This window comes from Homalodisca vitripennis, chromosome 8 (genome assembly GCF_021130785.1).
Source record: "Homalodisca vitripennis isolate AUS2020 chromosome 8, UT_GWSS_2.1, whole genome shotgun sequence".
In the NCBI taxonomy this organism is placed as follows: Eukaryota; Metazoa; Arthropoda; class Insecta; order Hemiptera; family Cicadellidae; genus Homalodisca; species Homalodisca vitripennis.
In genome coordinates, this window is record NC_060214.1 from 128,628,713 (window position 1) to 128,649,391 (window position 20,679).

The 20,679-nt window shown below is 36.0% G+C and overlaps 1 protein-coding gene across 1 annotated transcript in view; it reads left to right on the plus strand.

Moving 5' to 3' along the window:
• Nucleotides 1–11,276, plus strand: part of LOC124368391 (C-factor) — a 27,864-nt gene extending 16,588 nt beyond the window's left edge. Inside the window, exons 4-5 of the mRNA XM_046825695.1 lie at nt 2,232–2,381; nt 10,858–11,276. Of these exons, the coding sequence (XP_046681651.1) occupies nt 2,232–2,381; nt 10,858–11,082 (375 nt within the window). The 3' untranslated portion in view covers nt 11,083–11,276. The remainder of the gene's footprint in view (nt 1–2,231; nt 2,382–10,857) is intronic.
• Nucleotides 11,277–20,679: the final 9,403 nt, after the last annotated feature.

Genomic DNA, 20,679 nt, shown 5'->3' on the forward strand with positions numbered 1-20,679 from the left:
ATCAACTGTTTTTTTCTTTACTAACAGGGGCAGGTTACAAAATTTCCAAAAATTGACACTTTAAATGCCCCTATCATTCCTCATGAAATCATCAACAATTATATTTCTGTTTTTCCTGTGATTATGAAATAAAAAATAACAGATTGCATTATATTATTTTAGAAGTGAGTGTTGTTATACTGTACACTAGAACAGATGCTTATTATTAATAATGTGACAGCAGTCTTTATAACCTAATCATTCTATGTTCTACCCTCATTGCAATCCTATATATGTGTAAATTGTAAGAGTTTCATTAGTTCAAACCCTATCATTTTCAGATTATGTATTAGACTTACTGTACATACTAAATTTCATCAATAATAACATTTGACCAACAATTTAAATTCTGTTTTTAGTACCTTTTGAATGGATGTGCAGTGTGAACTATTTGTAAGTGTCTAATAAATAGTGATAATCTGATCAAATTAATTAAAGGTCAAAAGCATTTTTTTAACTAAAATATATTAATTAATAAAAATCTCAAGAAATTCACCTGCGTGTCTAATTTGGTCAAAATCACTATTCCTTTGGTCACAGACGGACTGTGCTTGCTCTGGAGTTCTAGATCAAATTTATGGCAGCTTCTTCCACGCGTGAAACATCTTTCTCCCATCATTATGTTTAGGGAGGGAGCATTTGTAGTCCGTTGCCATGGGAATTCTTATGTATTGAAGAATGCTGTTGTGTAATAGAAGTTACCACAGAATGTTGGTTGTATTTATAATGTTATGATGGCATAGGAGCATTTATTGTTTGATAGTTTTACTGATGGCTCAAAAGACAAAAACTTACAAAGGTGCTGGAATTGCAGAGGCAAGGCCACGTAGAAAACTGGGATTTTTATGAGTCCTTACCCCTCAGTCTTCAGGCAGAATGAAGTGTGCTTGTGAGAATCTTTGACTGCAGTACAGGACCAGGACAATTAGTATTTTCACTGACAGACTTAGAAGGCATTGTTCTCTTGTGTGTTTTTTAACTGAAATTAATTTGTCTGGGATTATCAGGTTCTTCTCTCGGCAGAATCAAATGTCTGTTTGTTAAATTAAAATTTTCTATATTGCATTAGGCAATGTTTTACAATCGTATTGCACATGTCAGTCATACATCTTATATTAATACAATTATGCATATTTGTATTAAAAGTTCATTTTGACTCATGTTACATCTATTTTATTACAATCGTCAATGTGTCAATATTAAAATTTCATTCATTTCGGCAACAGGTCACAAACAGTCGCAAACTCATCAATGGAATAAATTGCATTTGACATCAAAAGTGCTCTTAATCAAGCTTTAAAACGATTCTTTGTTGCCAATTCTTCAATGCATCCTGGGAGTGTGTTGATCACTTTGACACCAACCTAAGTTGGAAGTTGTTCATAAGCGAACGTTCTGTGAGACTGAATTCTTGAGTTGTCCCTTTCTCTTGAATTATATCCGTGGATGTCACTGCCCTGTGTCAAATCACATTTGCATCGACAACACAGTCACCTCCAGGATATTCTCTACAAGACTCTGAGTTTCAAATTTCCAATAATTCTGACTGCCTTCTTTTCAAGCCAAAACGCTTTTTAAAATTTTTATTTTGCGCAGTCATCCCACAATCTTATTCCATAAGAAAAGTGTGGGTACACTAGCCCATAATAGGGCATTTTTATAACTTTTTCAGAACAAAATCTTGCAGTTTCCACAGAGCCATTGGCAACTCTGGAACATAACACAATGATGTGATCATTCTCTAAGTCAACCCTACGACGAAGTGCATTTCTATAGCGTGTAGCCGATCTGACTTCCTATGACACAGAATCTTCATTATGACCAATGGAAAGTTTTCATTTTCTTGCTGTCACTAATAATCCAACATATTATTAATAGTTTGTCCCCTTTTCACTTTATTCGACCAATCTAATTTATTTTAATTTGATAAAATAAAAATATTTTAGACAGACATTGTCACAAAGGTGTAGTACAAAGTAATAAAAAAATTAATTCTATACATATGTTTTATTACTTCTTTTGTTATCTCCTCCATATGCTGTCATAATATCATATCATGGCAGTATAGCAGCAGCCAACTCTTCACTGCCTCTAAGGACTTCCAGGGCTGCTTTAGTCAATGTATGTCCTGTTCTGAGCTCTATAGCTGACAAGTTAGTACTCAGTACCCCAGTAGTATATGGATGTTGCAGGCTTTGCTGCCAGTACTGAAGCAAGCAGCAGCAGCCAACTCTTCACTGCCTCAAGGAACCTCCAGAGCTGCTATAGTCAATGTATCTTCTGTCCTGGGTTCTATTGCTGACAACAACCAGGGGGGTTTCTACCCCTACAGGTCCAGCAAGGTAAGTGTACAGTGACATATTGCCACTTAGAGCCACTACACATGTTCTGTAATTACTTTTTTTACTTAGCTCTTATTCTAGCCTCTAGAACACTTGTACGGTACTTGATTTTTGAAACTTTGTGTGAGTATGACAATAGACAATAGCAATAGGACAATTGTACTTTATTTGCAACAAATCATAGAGAATGGCTTTAGCAGTTCAAAAATTATAACATCACACTTTATTAAGAACAAATATTAGTTTGTGTCAGATTATTACATGTTCTATTGGTCAAAAGTTCTCCCAAGATAAAAATTCATTTATATGGGAATTAGAATGGTGTGTTTTCAACAGCCAGGTCTTTAATGTTTTACTTATGGGGACTTGATGTCATAGGCAGGTCAGCATTGAACAACTTCGCCTCACCATATAGGATGGCTTTTCTTCAAAATTGAGCAGAAATGGGTGGTTCGGGGTGAAGAGCGATAAGTCTGCAGCAATAGCGAGTGTTTGTGGTTGGTTTACGTCTACGGCCACGGGTGGACGTTATTCTCATGGGACATCAAGTTAATTTACACTGAGTATATAGAGTGATACTAACCAGTTAGAATTGTGAGTGATCCAACAAAAGCAGCTCTAACAATGTCACTAGAACTGCAACCCAGCTAGTGTTCGTCAATGCACTTCTTTTTGTAAGATTAGGGTTCTTTGTATATTTGAACAACTCAGATATACCCCAAACTAAAATACCATACCGGAAGATGTGGTTTTCAAAAAGTTCAAAATTAAGCCAGTGTTTTGCCTGTCTGCACCATCACTAATTGTCCTTTATTCTTCGGGCATTACATAAACAGTCCAGAACTTAGCTTCCTGCAGAGACTGTCAACATGAGAGGTCCAATTAAGACTTGTGTCAAGTATAAAACACCTAGATACTTGGCAGCTTCCTAACTCCTATCTATGTTTAGGTAAAGTTCCTCCCCGCTTCAACCTTCTCGTTTTCTTCCCATTATTAAATGTTGCGATTTTGTTTCATTTAGTTACCAGGCGCTGTTCTGATGAGCAAGGGTACTGAGTGGCCCCCCCTAAAAAAAATAAAAAAACAAAAAAAATTCAGTGCTATGTACGTTGACACTTCAAGTGGGCACTGTTTTCCTTGTTACTTAATAAAAGCACAGTATCATCCGCGTACATAATCAGTGGTCTAAGCAAATTCCTTGGCAGATACTTAGGCAGGTCATTTGTAAAAATGTACAAAATAAAAACAGGCCCCAATACAGAGCCTTGAGGTACGCCCTCTCGAGTTTGTTAGCAGGCTAGATCTCACCGAACGAGTCATACCATTGTGTCCCCGAATGAAACCATCTGAACCAGTTGTTTGTCATATCAGGATCCAAATAGCTGTCAAACCAACTCGCTGAAAATTCCAGAATATTCCATTGAGACTTTCAGTTTTTGTTAGGAGTTCGTTTATGATCAAGGGCTGTCAAATGCATTACTAAAGTCTAATAAAACAGATGCACAAGTAGTTTTGCCTATTTTCAAAGTTTGATCAATAAATGTGTTCTATTAGACATATACTATAGCGGTTGATGTAGGAACGTCCTTTGATAAGAAACCATGTTGCTGGACTAGTTAGTAAATTAATTTTTCCAGGAGGTGAGTAACAAGACGAGTCAGGGCCACCTTTTCAAAAATCTTTAGATATTGTTGATATCAGCGATAATTGGTCGATCATTACTACACCCTACAGAGGTGCTACCCTGCGTTGAACAAGGGGAATAACCTTCGCCAATTTAAGGCCTTGTTGGAAACCTCCCTTCTAGCGATATGATCGGTTTTATCAGTAGAGTTATTGGGTCCGTCAGTTCCATTTACACAAAATTTCAGCAGCTTTCGAAGATACCAAGTCAATTCACAAATAAGAAACAATTTTGTTTTTGAAAGAAGATATGATCTTTATTACTTCGTCTGAAAGTGAGGTAGGAAAGAGTGGTTAAGGGGTGGAACATTATTCTTGAGCAGGTTTACAAAGTTTAGGGGTGGTTTTGGATTAGCCTCTAGAGCCTTGCTCTGCCGCTGAATTAAACAAACCTAGAATTTAGGTAATCAGCGATCAGGGTAGAGTCAGTCCTAATTTTTCATCCCTAATAACCGATCCATTAATTCCTGTCGGACTATGTGAATATTTTTTGTTTTGCCTTTCATTATTTACTATTTCTCTACTACTGCCCATAAGGCCTTTGGACTTTATTTTCTGCATGAAGAATTTTGTCCTGTTATTTCTTTAAACGGGAACCACATTGACATCAGGGAAAACAGCGGCTTAACTGTCTTTAAGTCTTAAATCATATGGCTTTTCTTTTTAGAGGCAGTGGTCTTGTTTGCTTATGAATCAATTGACCAGTAGTGTTTGTATACAATCTGGTGCTTGATAAAAAACTTTACGTAGTCCTTTCAGCCTCAGCGTCCTGTTATTTTATGTCTCCTTTTATCCTTTTACTCTAGATTTTTTTTAGTGGGCAAGCAGAATTTAATTATCATTCCCAAGGTGTTACAAAACAAATTGTAGGCTGTGTCGTGCATCTATAGCAGTAATCATCAGATCTTTCCCCCAATGATTCTTGTTTGTAGTTTTATTTTAATGTTCCCTCATTTTTCCTTTCAGAAAATTGTCGTTTTTCAGTCCATCTGGGCTGTTGGTTTTACCTCCTGGTGGTTTTGTAGCGTTACAGAGACTGTGCCGTTTGGTGCAGAGGATTCCCCTCATCCAAAAACTTCCACTGTTATTGTTTCAATCTTCTACATTAGTACACACAATCTATTGAGGATTGTGAAAAAGGGTGTTAATGCGAGTGGATGGGAAGAGAAACTTCTGAACAAACCACAGCTTCTCATTATATTCCATCCAACAGCCATGATGACTCAGTTAACGTTGTTAGCGCAGTCTATGTTGATGTCCCACAAACAATACCAATTACGGACACCTCCATATCGGTACCACTTGTATTGCAATTGGGATATAACTCTCAAGGGATTTCCACTAGGTTGCCTTGGTTTCTTATAAAATACCTGCAATGTACAGACACCGGATCCTGACCTTTGGGGGGAATCAGAATGGCGCCGACGACAAAAAGTGGCTCAAATTTGTACTGTGGTGTGATAAAACCCGTTACGGACCGGCGAAAACTCAGTGGCGGTGCTATGCTTTTTTTTGCAAAAAGTGGGGTATCATACAGCGTGTGTCCGGATTATCATCAAAGGATTTTTGCAAATCTTTAGAAGTTATCCCATAAAAAAATATCGTGGTACTCGCGAACCATGCCGTAATTTATTGAGGTTAAAGAAGATGATAGAGAACACGTCTGATCAACCTGTTGCAAATAGCGAAGAGGGATGGGAAGGCCAAGTCTGATCTATTGGTACACCGATGAATTGACCAACTTATAAGTGAAAATTTGTTAAAATTAAATGCCAGAGTTTTCTAAAATTGAAATGTTTCAAATAGGCCTAGGACATTTGTCTTCATGCGTTAATCACCGAATTGTAGTAGCATGTGACGTCATTGATGTAATGGACGAACATGAAATCATGGATCAAACCGGTGGCTATGTTCAAACCTATTTGAGGACGAAACGGTCATGGAAAGTAGTTCCAAATCTAACATGTGTCGTCCGAAATGTAAATAAATTGGAAAAACTGTACAGACAAGGCGCAACCAACGAAATATAAACTCGAACTGTAGTCAGTGAATGAAAAGAAAATGAAACCTTAAAGGGAATAAAATCATCAAGTGAGGGGTCAATTGTTGGTACGTACCAAAAATCACTCCGCCCACCATTACACCTGCCGGCAAGAAAAGCCGTTTTGTTTGATGTCCCAGTTCTAGGAATGAAAGTTACATCGAGCGTGAGTGAAATTACTGAACACTTCAAACAATATGTGTACTCGTGTTGAAGTTTGATTGTGAAGAGGTGAAAATCGAAGTTCCCGGGATACAGGTCATACAAAATAAGTATCCCATATTGAAGACAAGGACAAACTGTTGGAAAACCTGACATCTGGCCCGACGGGTCTTTTGTGTTTGTAACTACAGTTTTCGTAGAGGTAGGCCAACTCGAAAATAGGCTTGATAGTACAGCCATCCCAGCCTCTGGTGAAAATTATTTTAGGATTAGAGGCCCATGGCAGAGGACCGCTTAAGGACTTAAATCTTACAATTAACGACCCAAGGACCATGTTAACAAACTTTTAGGGCCTTAGGCCTAGTTCTGATGTAAATAGAACAATGTAGAGCCTACTAGTAAACTAAAAATTGCCAGCCTTAAATGTTCGAGTGTATTAAAAATAAGTGTGATCTAATAACTCTGTTTAATTCAAGATGTAACATTGTGAAGTACTGATATTTTTATTCCGAACATTGTTAACTTATGAGGAAAGTTTGTTTGTTTACCAGAACCTTGGTGTTAATCCTAGGCCTTACCAACATCTACTTCCGAGTAGTAATCATAAAAACGGAGGTTTGTAGCCAATTTTTTCCTCTAGTAAGATTAAACTGCAAACAAAATTAATCTTGATTGCTTATTGTGTTGAAATGGTTTTTTGGGAAATTGACAGCTGTAGAGATGGTCTAATGTGTCCCCACCTATTCTTGTGATCAGTGTACAAGATCTCCATTCTGTGGACTTATTGAGCATTTTATTGACCTGCTTGATTTGTGCTTAAACTACTTGATTTCCAAACTTAAAGTTAAGAATATAGTTCTCTGTGGCGACCTTCAATATAAACACTTGGAGATAACCCTCTAGAGAAGAGGCCGCATTCTCAAACCTTCTGCTGTAGCTACGTGTTTCTCTAGATAACATCTCGTGTTGCCCACCTGTGGGGTCTGCTTGTTTGGACGCTGCGGCCATTAACGCTGACTTCGTGGAACACAGAAACTGAAGTGGTCAATCCCCTCGTAGCTGACCATTGGAGCTGTGGTGCTGACGTTTTCAACAGACATCGGTAAGGACCCTCTGCACCCAATTCTTGGCTTGCTAATATACATGGATTGAAAATGAGAGTTCTAAATTCAAATTAACACTGTCCTTGCTACGTAGGGAATTTAATATGAATGGCCCCAGCTGGAAATTAAGCATAACCAACCTATTGACCCTGCTGCTTTAATTTTGAATCTTTTTTCTGACCATTTAAGGACAAAAAAAAAAAAATTTTCCCCCCCCCACCGACTCTTTGTTTCCTGTAAAGTTTTTCAAGCAATAAGCATAATGAGCCTAGTACCATCTTACTCCAACAGAGGACCCCCAAGGTTAAACAATGGTACACCCCTGAACTTGCATAAAATGCCGTGCAAACTGTTTTGTCTTTCTTCATGACTATCATAAGAGTGCTGGTAACCTGGCTCTTAAGGATGTTTATTACAAAAAGATTGTACTGTGAAAGGAGAAAGGTGAAGTACAGTGGGATGGTCAAGGAGGCTAAAACAGACAGTAATTACTACACCACATCTTACAATCTTCCAATCCTATGCAAGTCTGGCTTGGGGAAATAGTAAACAGTCACAGGAAATCGTGGTCCTGTCCCCATGGACTATGGCGAACTCCTGATGAGTTCAATAATTATCTTTTGCCAATGTAGCTGATAACATCATTTCAAGCTTGCCTGCTGTGCAGACAGACCCTGATTTGCAACTATGATGGACCCTTATACCAGGACTGAGGCTTATTAAGTGAAAGGAGGTTGAGTACCATTGACAGTACAAAGCATGGATAGGGTATTTATAGGGGACACAAGGAGCCAGGATTGTTACATAGGGTTTGTCTAACATTTATTTGGAAATCTGTAATTTAAATGAGATTGTAGGGCCTCTTACTTTAACTGTTAAATGCATGCCTCAGAAATGTGGATATTTCCAGAGATTCTGAAAACCTCTCGAACAGTTACTCAATTTCTTTAAAAAAGGGCGATCCCATGCTGCCATCTAACTTTCGTTCGATCTCCTTTTGGTGCCTATCTTTTCCACAAGGGTGTTTGAAATCCATAATGAAAAACCCAACTGTATGGAGTGCTTTGAGCAGAACAAATTGCTGACTTGACGCTACAACAATTGGATTAGAACAGGGGACGCCCAACAACAACAGCCATGCTTAGCCTAGTTGATAGGATTACTGGAAAGCTTTTGAAGTGACAGAGATTTCCGGTTTTACTTGGTCTATGATGATCTAAGTAAAGCGTGTTGACGTAGTATTCCCACGAAAATTTTTGTCATCAAAGTTAACGAAAATACGGGATAGGGGGCACAGTGCTAAGCAGACGGTCTGCAATTAAACTTGTGCCAATCGTAAACAGCTACGAGTGTCCCACTTATGGGGGCTTCTTTCAAATCACTAAAACGTATCCTGCATGGTGTTCCACAGGGATCTGTTCTCGGGCCGATTTTGTTCACCATCATGTATCAATGAACCTGCATATGAACGACCCTAATACTTTGTTATTTGCGAGGACGGACACGACCCCCAGCATGAGCAGAGAGGAGCGACATCCACCCAACAACGTTTGGGAAGCCCAGTATACCTTACTAGAGGAGGCTAAAGATTGGTTCAACTGTAATTAGACTTAAGATAAATGAAGAAAAAACCCAGACGCCCACGATGCTGCTTTGCACTCTGAAGGACAGGGTTCCCCTTCCAAGGGAGGCTAGGTAAAGCTGTTGGGGATTCTTGGCTGGAACTCTAAGTTAAGTCTGGAACGACCACTTATCAAAGGTTAATGTACACAAAACTCTCTCGAGTCCATTTACCTCCCTGAGGAAGCTAATGGGCTTTTGAATAACACAGACCTTATCTTTTGACTGTGTATCATGCCCTTTTTTCATAGTCCACCTGAAGTATTAGCATTGTGCCTGTGGGGACATTCCCCGGAGCCTGTTCGGGATTGTATTGGCTGCTGCAGAAAAAGGCCTTAAAGAATATCTAACAATCATCGGCCCCGCGCGAAACCACCTAGCCCGCCCCCTTTTTATGGAACTCGGCGGTTTCTCACCCGTATACAGCCAGTACAATCCTCAACACCCCTGTGTGCTTCTTTAGGAGAACTTGGCGGAATTTTGTGGACCAGAGGACAAACGTGCATAAATATAAACAACCCAGCCGAGCTCAGGACCAGTCGCCAAGCCCCGCTGGCGTCTCAACGTGGCACTCAAAAGGCATACCCAACAGGTCTGCAATCAAGATTTTTAAAACACTTTGCCGCAGAATGTGCGAGTACTGGAAATGAGAGAATTTTAAAAACGGTGTTAAATGATCGTTTGCTTGAAGAGGCCTCTGTACTCCCTGGAAGAACTAAATTCATGAGCCAACTTTTTTAACTTTCACGTCGTACGCTGCATCTTGTAAATATTTTGTAAATTGGGGTAAATAAGCCTAATTTTTACATGTTTTAATTATCTATTTATTGGATACCCTGTGTGTATTAAATGAACGCAGTCTATTCTGACAAGTGTTCGTGTAACGAGACGTTTAGATCACAAGTATTCAAGTATTCAAGTATTTCAAGTATTCAAGTAACGAAAGTTTTATTCTTAATAAGGGCCATTTCACAAACCATCACTCTACATCATCAGTCTTCAATAGAAGGATGTGGATCAAATTTAGAGTTATTAGTGAGTTTTTTGCAGAAAATACCCACACATCTCCTTTTTTATTGAAACTGCCGTAACAGAAATCAGCAATCAAAGTATAATCCATTCAGGGTTAAGTAATTGTGGCAGCTGGCTCCATTGCTCAGACCATGCCTCAGTGAGGATTAGGAATATCAGGACTCATAGTCGTTGAAGAAGATGAGTTATTATCGTCAATTTTTGTTGCTGAGCCTGTCAAACGTTTTGGTGTTCAGAATTTTTAAGTGTTTTCCTTGTTCAATTGGGTGCTTATGGTAAAGCTGTTTTTCATTTTGAAATTGCTGGAGGCCGGTTCTTGGGTCAAAAAAATATTTGTGCTGTTCTATCGCTTCTCTGCTCGGTCGGTGGGACTCCCGCTTGGGCCTGATTCAGAATGAGGAGTTTGTTGGAACTTATTAGGAGGCCGGAATTGAACGTGAATGAATTAGACTCAATATGCAATCCTGACATTCTGGCAATTGATTGTTTGTCATGATCGAAAATGTAGTAATCAATGTTTGTGGTGTAAGAAACTCTTTGTGGAATTCTTTCCATTTGATCATTTCCTTCACATATGTGTTTAAATAACCAAACTAACATATGATCAGAAAACCTGTCAAACGACTTCTAACTATCATTAAATTTGTATAAACGGTAATAGCCTAATTTAACTTTAATAAAGATTGAATCACAAAAAGAACCTGTCCCGTCATGGGGCATATATACTGAGTCTGAATCTCTCATATATATTTTAAGACCTGTTAGAAACACTACTGTATTAAGAAAATGATTGTGGGTTGGTATTTGTACACGAGTGTATTCCTGTCTGCTCCAGGCTGCCCTGAACGCCATCACTCGGTCACTGAGTTTGGACTTAAAGTCGGATAACATTCTGGTGATGAGCCTACACCCTGGGTGGGTCAAGACTGACATGGGTGGGGCCCAGGCTCCTCTCACCACAGAGACAGCTGTGACCGCCATAGTGGACTTACTGAGCTCGGTGGGGGCAGAACACAATGGTGGGTTCTACCAGTACGATGGTAAGCAGCTGCCTTGGTAGGCTCAAGGAAAGTTCCTGCACAAAGAGACTAGAGCTGTATAATACAGTGTGTCCATCACCTGCAATCTTACCTGAAATTGCCAAAGCTCAAAAACGCACATAAGGATTGTTTTTATGTTTTGATAATTAAAAGTAATATTCATGTTATAGTATTTGATTGTAGTTTTTACAAATAAAGGTTTCAAAAATAAAAACTTGTAATTTTTTTCATTCCCCAGCCTTTAGGGAAGTTTTGTCTCCTGAACAAAACGTTATTTTGTTTCCCAACAGTTAACACTCTGAACCATTCTACTGTACAGTAAATGTGATACCACTAATATTGCAATTTATCAAGAGGCTTAAAATACAATATAATACAAAAACATAGCTATAAAAATACTACTACTGAAGTTATTTTTTTGTCAGTTAATGAAAAGGAATTTTAAATAAAACCCAAACAGGGTGCAGGATTAATCCCTGAGGTACTCCTATTTCAGGTAAGATAAATTTTATCCTACTGTCATGTTATGTCATTTCCTCGTACAATAAAAACTAATCAACACTTGCTTAGCACTTAGTAGGGCACTAATTGTGGTGCACTGCTATTTTTCTCAGGACATTATATTTATTTTTATTCCAACTATTGTAAGCTTGACCAAGTGGCTTTATCTCTTTTTTCCATCATTATGCCATATAAAAGACCCATGTAATGAATTTGTTTTATATTTGATATAAACTACAGTAATCCCTCCGTATCCGTGGTCTGATTTTGTTTGTCCGCGAACTTTTCCCGAGAGCCTAATAGCTAAAAATAAATAAATGAAAATAAAATAATTGTAGTACTCAACTCAATTACTCATGACTCAACAAGTTACAGTTTGTTCACCACAGCACAGAAGACACTATATAGCTATTTCCACTTGAAAGTGCCGCTGCCGAATGACTCACTCCCCCTTCTACTCTACCCCTACCTTCGACACACACACACACACACACACACACACACACACCAGTTTTTTCTGACTATTTTAACGCTATTATAGGTTAAATTTGTAATATCGTTGCTCATTACAATTTCAAAGAAACTTACAATTACTTTTTAAATCATTACGATCACTTTCAAAACCTACGCAGTGTATTTCTGTATTCAATTTATCATTGCCCTGTGTTTACCCTATTATTGTTGCAAAAACCTTATAAAGTAAAATTAATTTTTTGTTGACTGTTTTACTGTTTCCAAATAAATCACCACACAAGCAAATCAAGATAAAGAATTAAAAATAATAAGGACATATCCTTGATGATCATAATCATACTTTATGCAACAGAATGACCAAGCATATTTCAACCAAGTGGATAATACTACTTTTGATTTAACAATCTCGATCGTGTTTATTTACGTCATGCATTTAAATGGAAAAGTCAATAACAGTTCCTGTGATCATACAACAAATACCTCAACACTTGCGTCCGGTCTGACCTAATGAATCATAACTGGAATGTTAATACAAAAGCCAAATTCTCTCAAATTGAGAATAAGTATAAAATTTTAAAAAGCATGTATTTTAAAGATTTTTCCTACAATCATTAATATCTAAAATTAATTTCAATCGGACGACTAATAGACTAATTACTCTACAGTTTTGTAGTTCACTAAAAACAATGGTTAAAATTGTCCGATCAATAAGATATTTTCCGTACTTATTTTTACCAACTTATATTGAATGTTACTTTTACCAACTTATAATGAATATTACTATCATTAATAAAATAATAGCATGCAGTCAATGGTATAATAGGGGTGGCGCGACATGACAGGCCCGGTTGAATATCTTTCCCAGGGCCCGCCAAAGCTGAGTACGGCCCTGCAAGTGCTCCTCTCTGCCTCAGTCTGTTTAGATAATTCATTATATCATACATTCAGTTCTTTGTTTGGTTTGTGTATTTTATTACACATGCGAGTTATTAACACAAAAGCTTTTTCAGCATTAATCAACGAAGATATCTTAGATCGAGAAGAGGAAATGTGTTGTGCTGTTTTTTTTGAAAAATAAAAAATTCATGATGCACTAAAAGTTAATAAGGTTGCTTCAGTCTCTAGGAAGTTCAGATTGGATGAGTAGAGGAAGAAATCTGAGATAGTGTTTTTCTCTGTGCCAAAATTGCTTCTGTTTTTCCAGACTTGAGAGTTGAAAAAAAGTGGAAAGGCATTGAGCATATGGATAGATGATTACACCAAGAAAAAAGGTCACCTAAAGTAGCAACTGCACAACCATTTTTGGAGTGGTTGGGGAGTGCAGTGAGGTTCCACATCCACCACAATCCCTGGCTAGAAGGGATAGTTTGAAAGGTTTAAGCTTCGCTTCAGCCTTCATAATGTGAAGCTCGTGGGTATGGCAGTCTCTGTAGACCACAAAGCTGCAGAAGAATTAACTCACCTTATCATTCTGTGCCAATGCTAGTGGATTCATGATTAAGACTATGTTCATTTATAAGTCACAGAATCCAAAAGCTTTGAAAGGAAAGGATACGGATCACCTGCCAGTTGTTTGGAGGGCTAACAAAAAAGCTTGGGTCACTGCGAATTTATTTCATGATTGGTTCACCAACTGTTTTGTTCCTGAAGGCCTACCTAGAATCTAAAAGCTTGCCTTTCAAAGCCTTACTGGTGATTGACAATACCACATGAAACTTTCAGCCATTAGATTAACCATTAGATTGCTGCTTTCATACCTTAATATGTGCGTAGAACATTTCCACTTCTCCTAAAATCTATGAATGACGCCCCTGAACTCACAGTTCCATCAATGTGGAAAATCCCGATAATCCTGAAATGAAGCCAAGATTTTCCTCAAAAAAATTGACGAGATCCTCCACATTGCAATGCAGCTCGCAGATCGCGTGTTGGAGACAGATCCCCTCGTGGAAAGAACCTTTTGGTTCAAAAGAAGACTTCAGGATGTCATGCTTCCAAATGAAGAAGCCCGCAAGGAGTTCGTACAAAAATAAAAAGTAAAAGTGTTTTAAGGCTTCCTAAATTTTGCATTGATATACTGTACAGTGTCCTAAACATGTAAATATTTCAGAAAATTCACAAGAGTCTCAAAATTTTCTTAATCTTCTGACATCTTATAATTTATTTTGTTTAAACAAAAATCCCACTAGAGGATTGGCTTGTATTGACAACATCATAACCAATAATGTACATAATGTAAGTGAATGCAAAGTTTTCAAACCACATATATCAGATCATGATGGCCTTTATTGTCAGATACTTAGGGAGAATATAGAAAGAAAACAGAAAGATGCATCACCTTGTAGTTTTAGAGTGTTATCTGTAAAGGCTATCAATTCTCTTAAATACATGTTAAGTAAGACAGACTGGAGCTATATGCTCTGTGAGCGGAATGTAGAATTGCTATTTACAAATGTGTTAAGTTATCTTAGTAATACCTTTGAGCAATGCTGTCCTATAAAAACTAATAAATTCAAGCATAATAAAACAAAGCAAAGAAAGAAGTGGTACAACAATGAGTTGAAAAAAATTAAAGAAAGAGTAATTGTACACTATAATTTATATGTCCAATGTAGTAATGATGAGTTGGATAGAAAAAAAAACAATTAAAAGAACTGTATCAGAAAGAGAAAAAAAACATTATAGATATAAAATTAATGAGGCAAAAATGTTACACAATAATGAATTTATTGAAAATTCTAAAAACAAGTGCAAAGCAGCATGGAAGGTAGTTAGAGTAGAATCTGGTGGAAACAGTAGAAATCTTGAGTGTCCAATCAAGTCAAACGATTTTAATGACTACTTCATTAATGCACCAACAGAAATTAACATTAACAAACCTATTGATGTCATGGGAGCAACCTTACTTGTAAATCAATACTTACATAGTAACAATCTAATAATGCAAAAGAAAACATTTTTCTGGCATGCAATAACTGAACAACAAGTAAAAAAGATTGTCAGTAATTTTAGCACATCTAATAGTGAAGACATATATGGGTTTTCAAATAGAATAATCAAAGAAATCATTGATTTTATAATTAAGCCATTAGTTTTCTTGTTCAATAGAGCCTTAACTGAAGGTGTGTTCCCAGATGTGTTAAAATTTACAAAGGTAATACCAATCTATAAGAAAGGAACAAAGTCTGAACCATCAAGTTACAGACCAATATCATTAATCCCCGTAATAAGTAAAGTTTTTGAAGCATGTATTAAAGATCAATTATATAATTTCTTTGTAAATAATAATTTGCTTTGTGTTGAACAGTTTGGTTTTATACCAGGCTTGAATACAATTAAGGCCGTTGAATGTGTTGTTAATTATGTTTTGAACGGTTTTGAAGATAAAATATTGACATGTGCTACTCTGATTGACCTGACCAAAGCTTTTGATTGTGTCTCTCATGAAATATTATTGAAAAAATTGCAATGTTATGGTTTGGGGGGTAAGGAACTTGGCTTAATGACATCCTACTTGTGTAACAGGAAACAAATGGTATATCAAAATAATGATGGATCTAATTTTCAGTTAATTAAATCTGGTGTTCCCCAGGGATCTGTCTTGGGACCATTCCTATTTTTAATTGCAATAAATGATTTTCCAGGTAATATACCATGCAAATCAGTATTATATGCAGACGATACTACTTTAGTTTGAAATGGAAAAGACATGGAAAAATTGAAAGTGGATCAGAATGTATCAATGAATATTGCAGAGAGCTGGTTTAAGACAAATCATTTAAATATAAATAATAAAAAGACAGAATCAATTATGTTTTCACTAACTAAATTAACTGAAGCAGAGTCTATTAAACTACTTGGCCTATACTTAGACAGCAGTTTGAAATGGGATGTACATATACAATACCTTTACAAAAAGCTATCTAAAATCACTTATTTACTAAGAAAACTTAAACTGTGTGTTAGTAGTGATATGTTGATCAATGCGTATTACGCTTTTTTTCACTCTCAGATTGTATATGGTGTTACTTTATGGGGAAATAGTACTTATATGGAACAAGTTTTTAGATGGCAAAAATATACTATACGGATCATAAAAGGACTCTACAATCGTGAATCTTGCTTTCCCATTTTTAAAGAATTAAAAATAATGACACTCCCATGTTTATAATATATATATATATTTCTGTCTAATAAACGTAAAAGAAAATTTGCATAAATATAAAATTAGATCTGATATACATAATTATAACACAAGAAATAACTATGCCTTAGATTTACTACCTGCTAGACTTACAAAAACAAATAACAGCATATTTTGCATGAAAAATAGATTATTTAACAAATTGCCACAATCCGCTCACACTGTCACTATTAATAAATTCAAATATTGCTTAAAAAAATGGTTAAAGGAACAAGTTTTCTACAAGGTTGATGACTATTTAGCTACTGATTATGGTAAATTTAAGGACATCTTCTACTAATTTTGAATTGGAAGCTGAATTCAGATTAGATAATTAAATGTATGTATTTTTATAAATGTTGATGTAATGTATATAGGCTATTCATTGTTGACACTGTTTTAAATTTTATTAGTTTATTGTTTTTTATGTTGTTAACTGTTGTCTAATTATTTATTTGTAAATATATGTCTTTTAGTCTATTAATAATTTACGTTTTTAATGTTAAAGAATTAATATGTAGTTTATATAGTGTTATAACTATTTATAATGTTATATGTTTGTTTTTAGTTTTCACTTAAATATAGTGGTTATATAGTATGTTTCTAAATCTATTAATAATTTATGTTTTTAATGTTAAAACTATTACAGTGTAGTGTATATAGTGTTGTAACTATTTATTATGTTATTCTATATTTATTTTAATTTTCACTGAAATATAGTAGTTACAAACAGAATTCAACAAACAATGATAAAGTAAATTGTGTTATATTACGACTGACGAAATCTATTGCATCACTGTATGTTTAATGATGAATAAAATCTTGAATCTTGAAATTTATAAATACACACTTAAAACAACTACACTGTATGGATTTAACATTTTTTAATTATCACAAATAAACTAACCCCCAAACTTTTATTTAAATAAGTTACCAATATCTGCAGTTTCACGACCCGTGACTAACCTCCGGAACGTAACTCTCACGGAAATGCTGGGATTACTGTATGGATCTTGATAATTTGCTAATTTTGATAGGGAAATAACCAAATTAGCTGAAACACCTGGTATCTGCAGTACTGGTATTCAGTGAAACTGTCAGATAACTATTGTCTTATCAAGCTTTCACTGCTAATCAATTTTTATTTGTTCATTAAAATAGTAATATAAGTAAACAATTATTGTAAAACTAAGTAAACAATGTTCAGACGATATGAAACTGATATTTATGGACACTTATATAAAGATAATGGCAATGAGAATTCTTAGATGAATTTACAAATGATCCAATTTACAATGATATATACTTACAACTAACACTTTCATATTAGAAAATAATGTCATTATTTTCACGCAGAGTATATTTTCAAAAAATGCTTCAATCAATAAAATCTTGGAAATGTTACATCTCTTCAAATAAAATTTGAATCCAATTTTTTTTGTCTTGCAAGTGACTTATACGTTTCATACATCTTCAACATCAAAGGAACTGACCTGGTATGTGAGTTTTTGCATAAATATGAGTCTCCCACTTGAACTTGAAAGTAAGTAAATTACAGGTGACAGCATTATGTTTCCGTTTGGCCATTAACTGGTTGATGACAAGTTTTAAGTTTTATTATATGTCTTTTCGACAGGTTAAACAATTAATTAGAAAAAAAACCATGTTGTCGGCTATTTCATGATTAAAATAACATATTTATGATTCATCATCATCATCGTCAGACGTTTCCGTTCTCACGGGTCGTCGTACACAGCCTCCTCCACTTTAGTCTATCCTTCCAGGTCTCCAGTATGATTAATACCTTAAAATAAGCTGGTAACTATGACACACATTTAATTTTAATACTTCACAAATAAAAATTAAATTACTCTGGGATTCTATTTCTCAATTTCTGTAAAAGATCAAAAATATTCCAGCTTTCATACTGTTGTAATTGAGTAATTTTGAATAATAGATGTGTACACATTTTAAAATCTTAAATATTTTTTAATTTCCTGCCCTTATTATTAGTAATTGACATTTTATTAAGGGCCAATGAGTTAACACATGAAATCAAGATAATTTCATTTTAATGTTTTAATAACCACAGTATTTTAAATTATATACTCTGAAGTAACTTAAGATAAATGAAATTCTAGTATTGTTACATATACACAAATATCAGAGAAAGTAAAAAAATCAGTAATACACTGACAATATTATAGAGAAAATGGAAAAATACAAAAAATTACAATTTAATATGAAAAAATATTAGTGAAGTACTAAAAATACAATAATTTTTTTAGTGATACATTTTAAAGTAAGTAAATAATCTAAAATTATTAGATTATTTTAGATAAAACATCTTTTAAAGACACATTTTAGCATACAGATATTCCCGCGATAAAGCTAAACTGCACCAATAAGTCTTTTGTCCTCTTCAATGTTTTTAACAATTTATTGTATTCATTTATAACAATATAAACACAAACTAAAGAAAAATCTATAGGGAGCTTTGCTCTAGAAAGGCACATGTATGTATGTTTAAATTATTTACATGCTCCCGCAGTGAATAAAAATTTAGTTTTCAACATATAGTTTTGGTATTTTAAACCTTATTCCAACCCCCTTGGCCCCTGGCCTGTGCATCTCTTGAAACAGAATATCAGGGAGGGGCAGTACAATACTGATCACAATGTTACGGTCACAACAGAATGTAACCTGCCCTGTCTCTAACTCAGGCTCAATTGACTCAGGAAGCTTTCCAACACTATCTCTGTCCTGTTCTCAAGAAGAAATTACAAATCTTTATTAGTTTTTATTAACAAAGGAACAGGTGTCAGAGAATAACAATATGGTAATGACATGAAATTAAATGATATTGATAATGATAGAAATGTATGTCATTATTTTATTTTGAAAAAAGATTTTTGTTGTAATTTTCAGCCCTTTAATGGTGTAAATCAATCTACATCTGAGCCAGTTTTTAAGGTCTTGAATCATCATTCCAAGTCTTGTGGGAGTAAGTTGAATAGTTTATTTCTGAAATAAGAGGGTTTCTTGGAGAAAAGTGTAATTCTGTAGACTGCTAAATAAAAAAAATAATTTTTGTGTTGTGTGGTGGTCATGAAAGTCCTCATTCTGGGTAAATTCCCCAGTGAGGCAGCTTGAGTAATGACTCTGATGATATTGATAGACAACCCTGTAAGAATTTCAAGGGTTTTAAAGACCTTTTTAAAGGTATTCCAAGATTGAAGACAAGCTCTGTGTAGTTGTTGTGGTTAACAGGACAGGGTCATCAGCACACATGATGGGATATCAGAGATTTCTGTAGTAGTTTGGAGATTTGAAATGAATAGTACAAACAAATTTGAGCTAAATACAAAATCTTGTTGGACTCCTATATTGACCATTCGTGATTTTCAAATTTTTTTGGTACTGTTCTGTAATTTGTTTATTTCAAACTTTCCCTTTGTGCGATAGCTATGAAGCCATAACAATGTACTTTCATAAATTCCAGGTATTTAATTTTCTGAGTCATACACTGAGGTCATATGATCTTCACGACTTATGCCTGCTCTCCCAGCCTCAGGAAATTGTCCAGCCTTATTCTGATTCTCCTGGCCTGTTAAAAGTGTTTTAAAGATAATGTCCAGCCATAAGTGCTACATTAATAACATTCTTAGAAATATTTTTCCCCTTAGCTATGATTTATTTGTTCCCCATTGTTAACTGACGACTGTAAATCTCAGGAACTGACTGGTAATGGTTTTCGAGGTATGTCGCCACTCAGGCAGTTCCTCAGACTCGGAGGTGGACTTCACAGTTGGAGGAACTGATTGGTAAAGGTTGTTGAGGTACGTCGCCACTCAGGCAGTTCCTCAGACTCGGAGGAGGACTTCACAGTTGGAGGAACTGATTGGTAATGGTTGTCGAGGTACGTCGCCACTCAGGCAGTTCCTCAGACTCGGAGGAGGACTTCACAGTTGGAGGAAGTGATTGGTAATGGTTGTCGAGGTACGTCGCCACTCAGACAGTTCCTCAGACTCGGAGGAGGACTTCACAGTTGGAGGAACTGATTGGTAAAGGTTGTTGAGGTACGTCGCCACTCAGGCAGTTCCTCAGACTCGGAGGAGGACTTCACAGTTGGAGGAACTGATTGGTAATAGTTGTTGAGGTACGTCGCCACTCAGGCAGTTCCTCAGACTCGGAGGTGGACTTCACAGTTGGAGGAACTGATTGGTAAAGGTTGTTGAGGTACGTCGCCACTCAGGCAGTTCCTCAGACTCGGAGGAGGACTTCACAGTTGGAGGAACTGATTGGTAAAGGTTGTTGAGGTACGTCGTCACTCAGGCAGTTCTTCAGACTCGGAGGAGGACTTCACAGTTGGAGGAGCTGATTGGTAATAGTTGTTGAGGTACGTTGCCACTCAGGCAGTTCCTCAGACTTGGAGGTGGACTTCACAGTTGGAGGAACT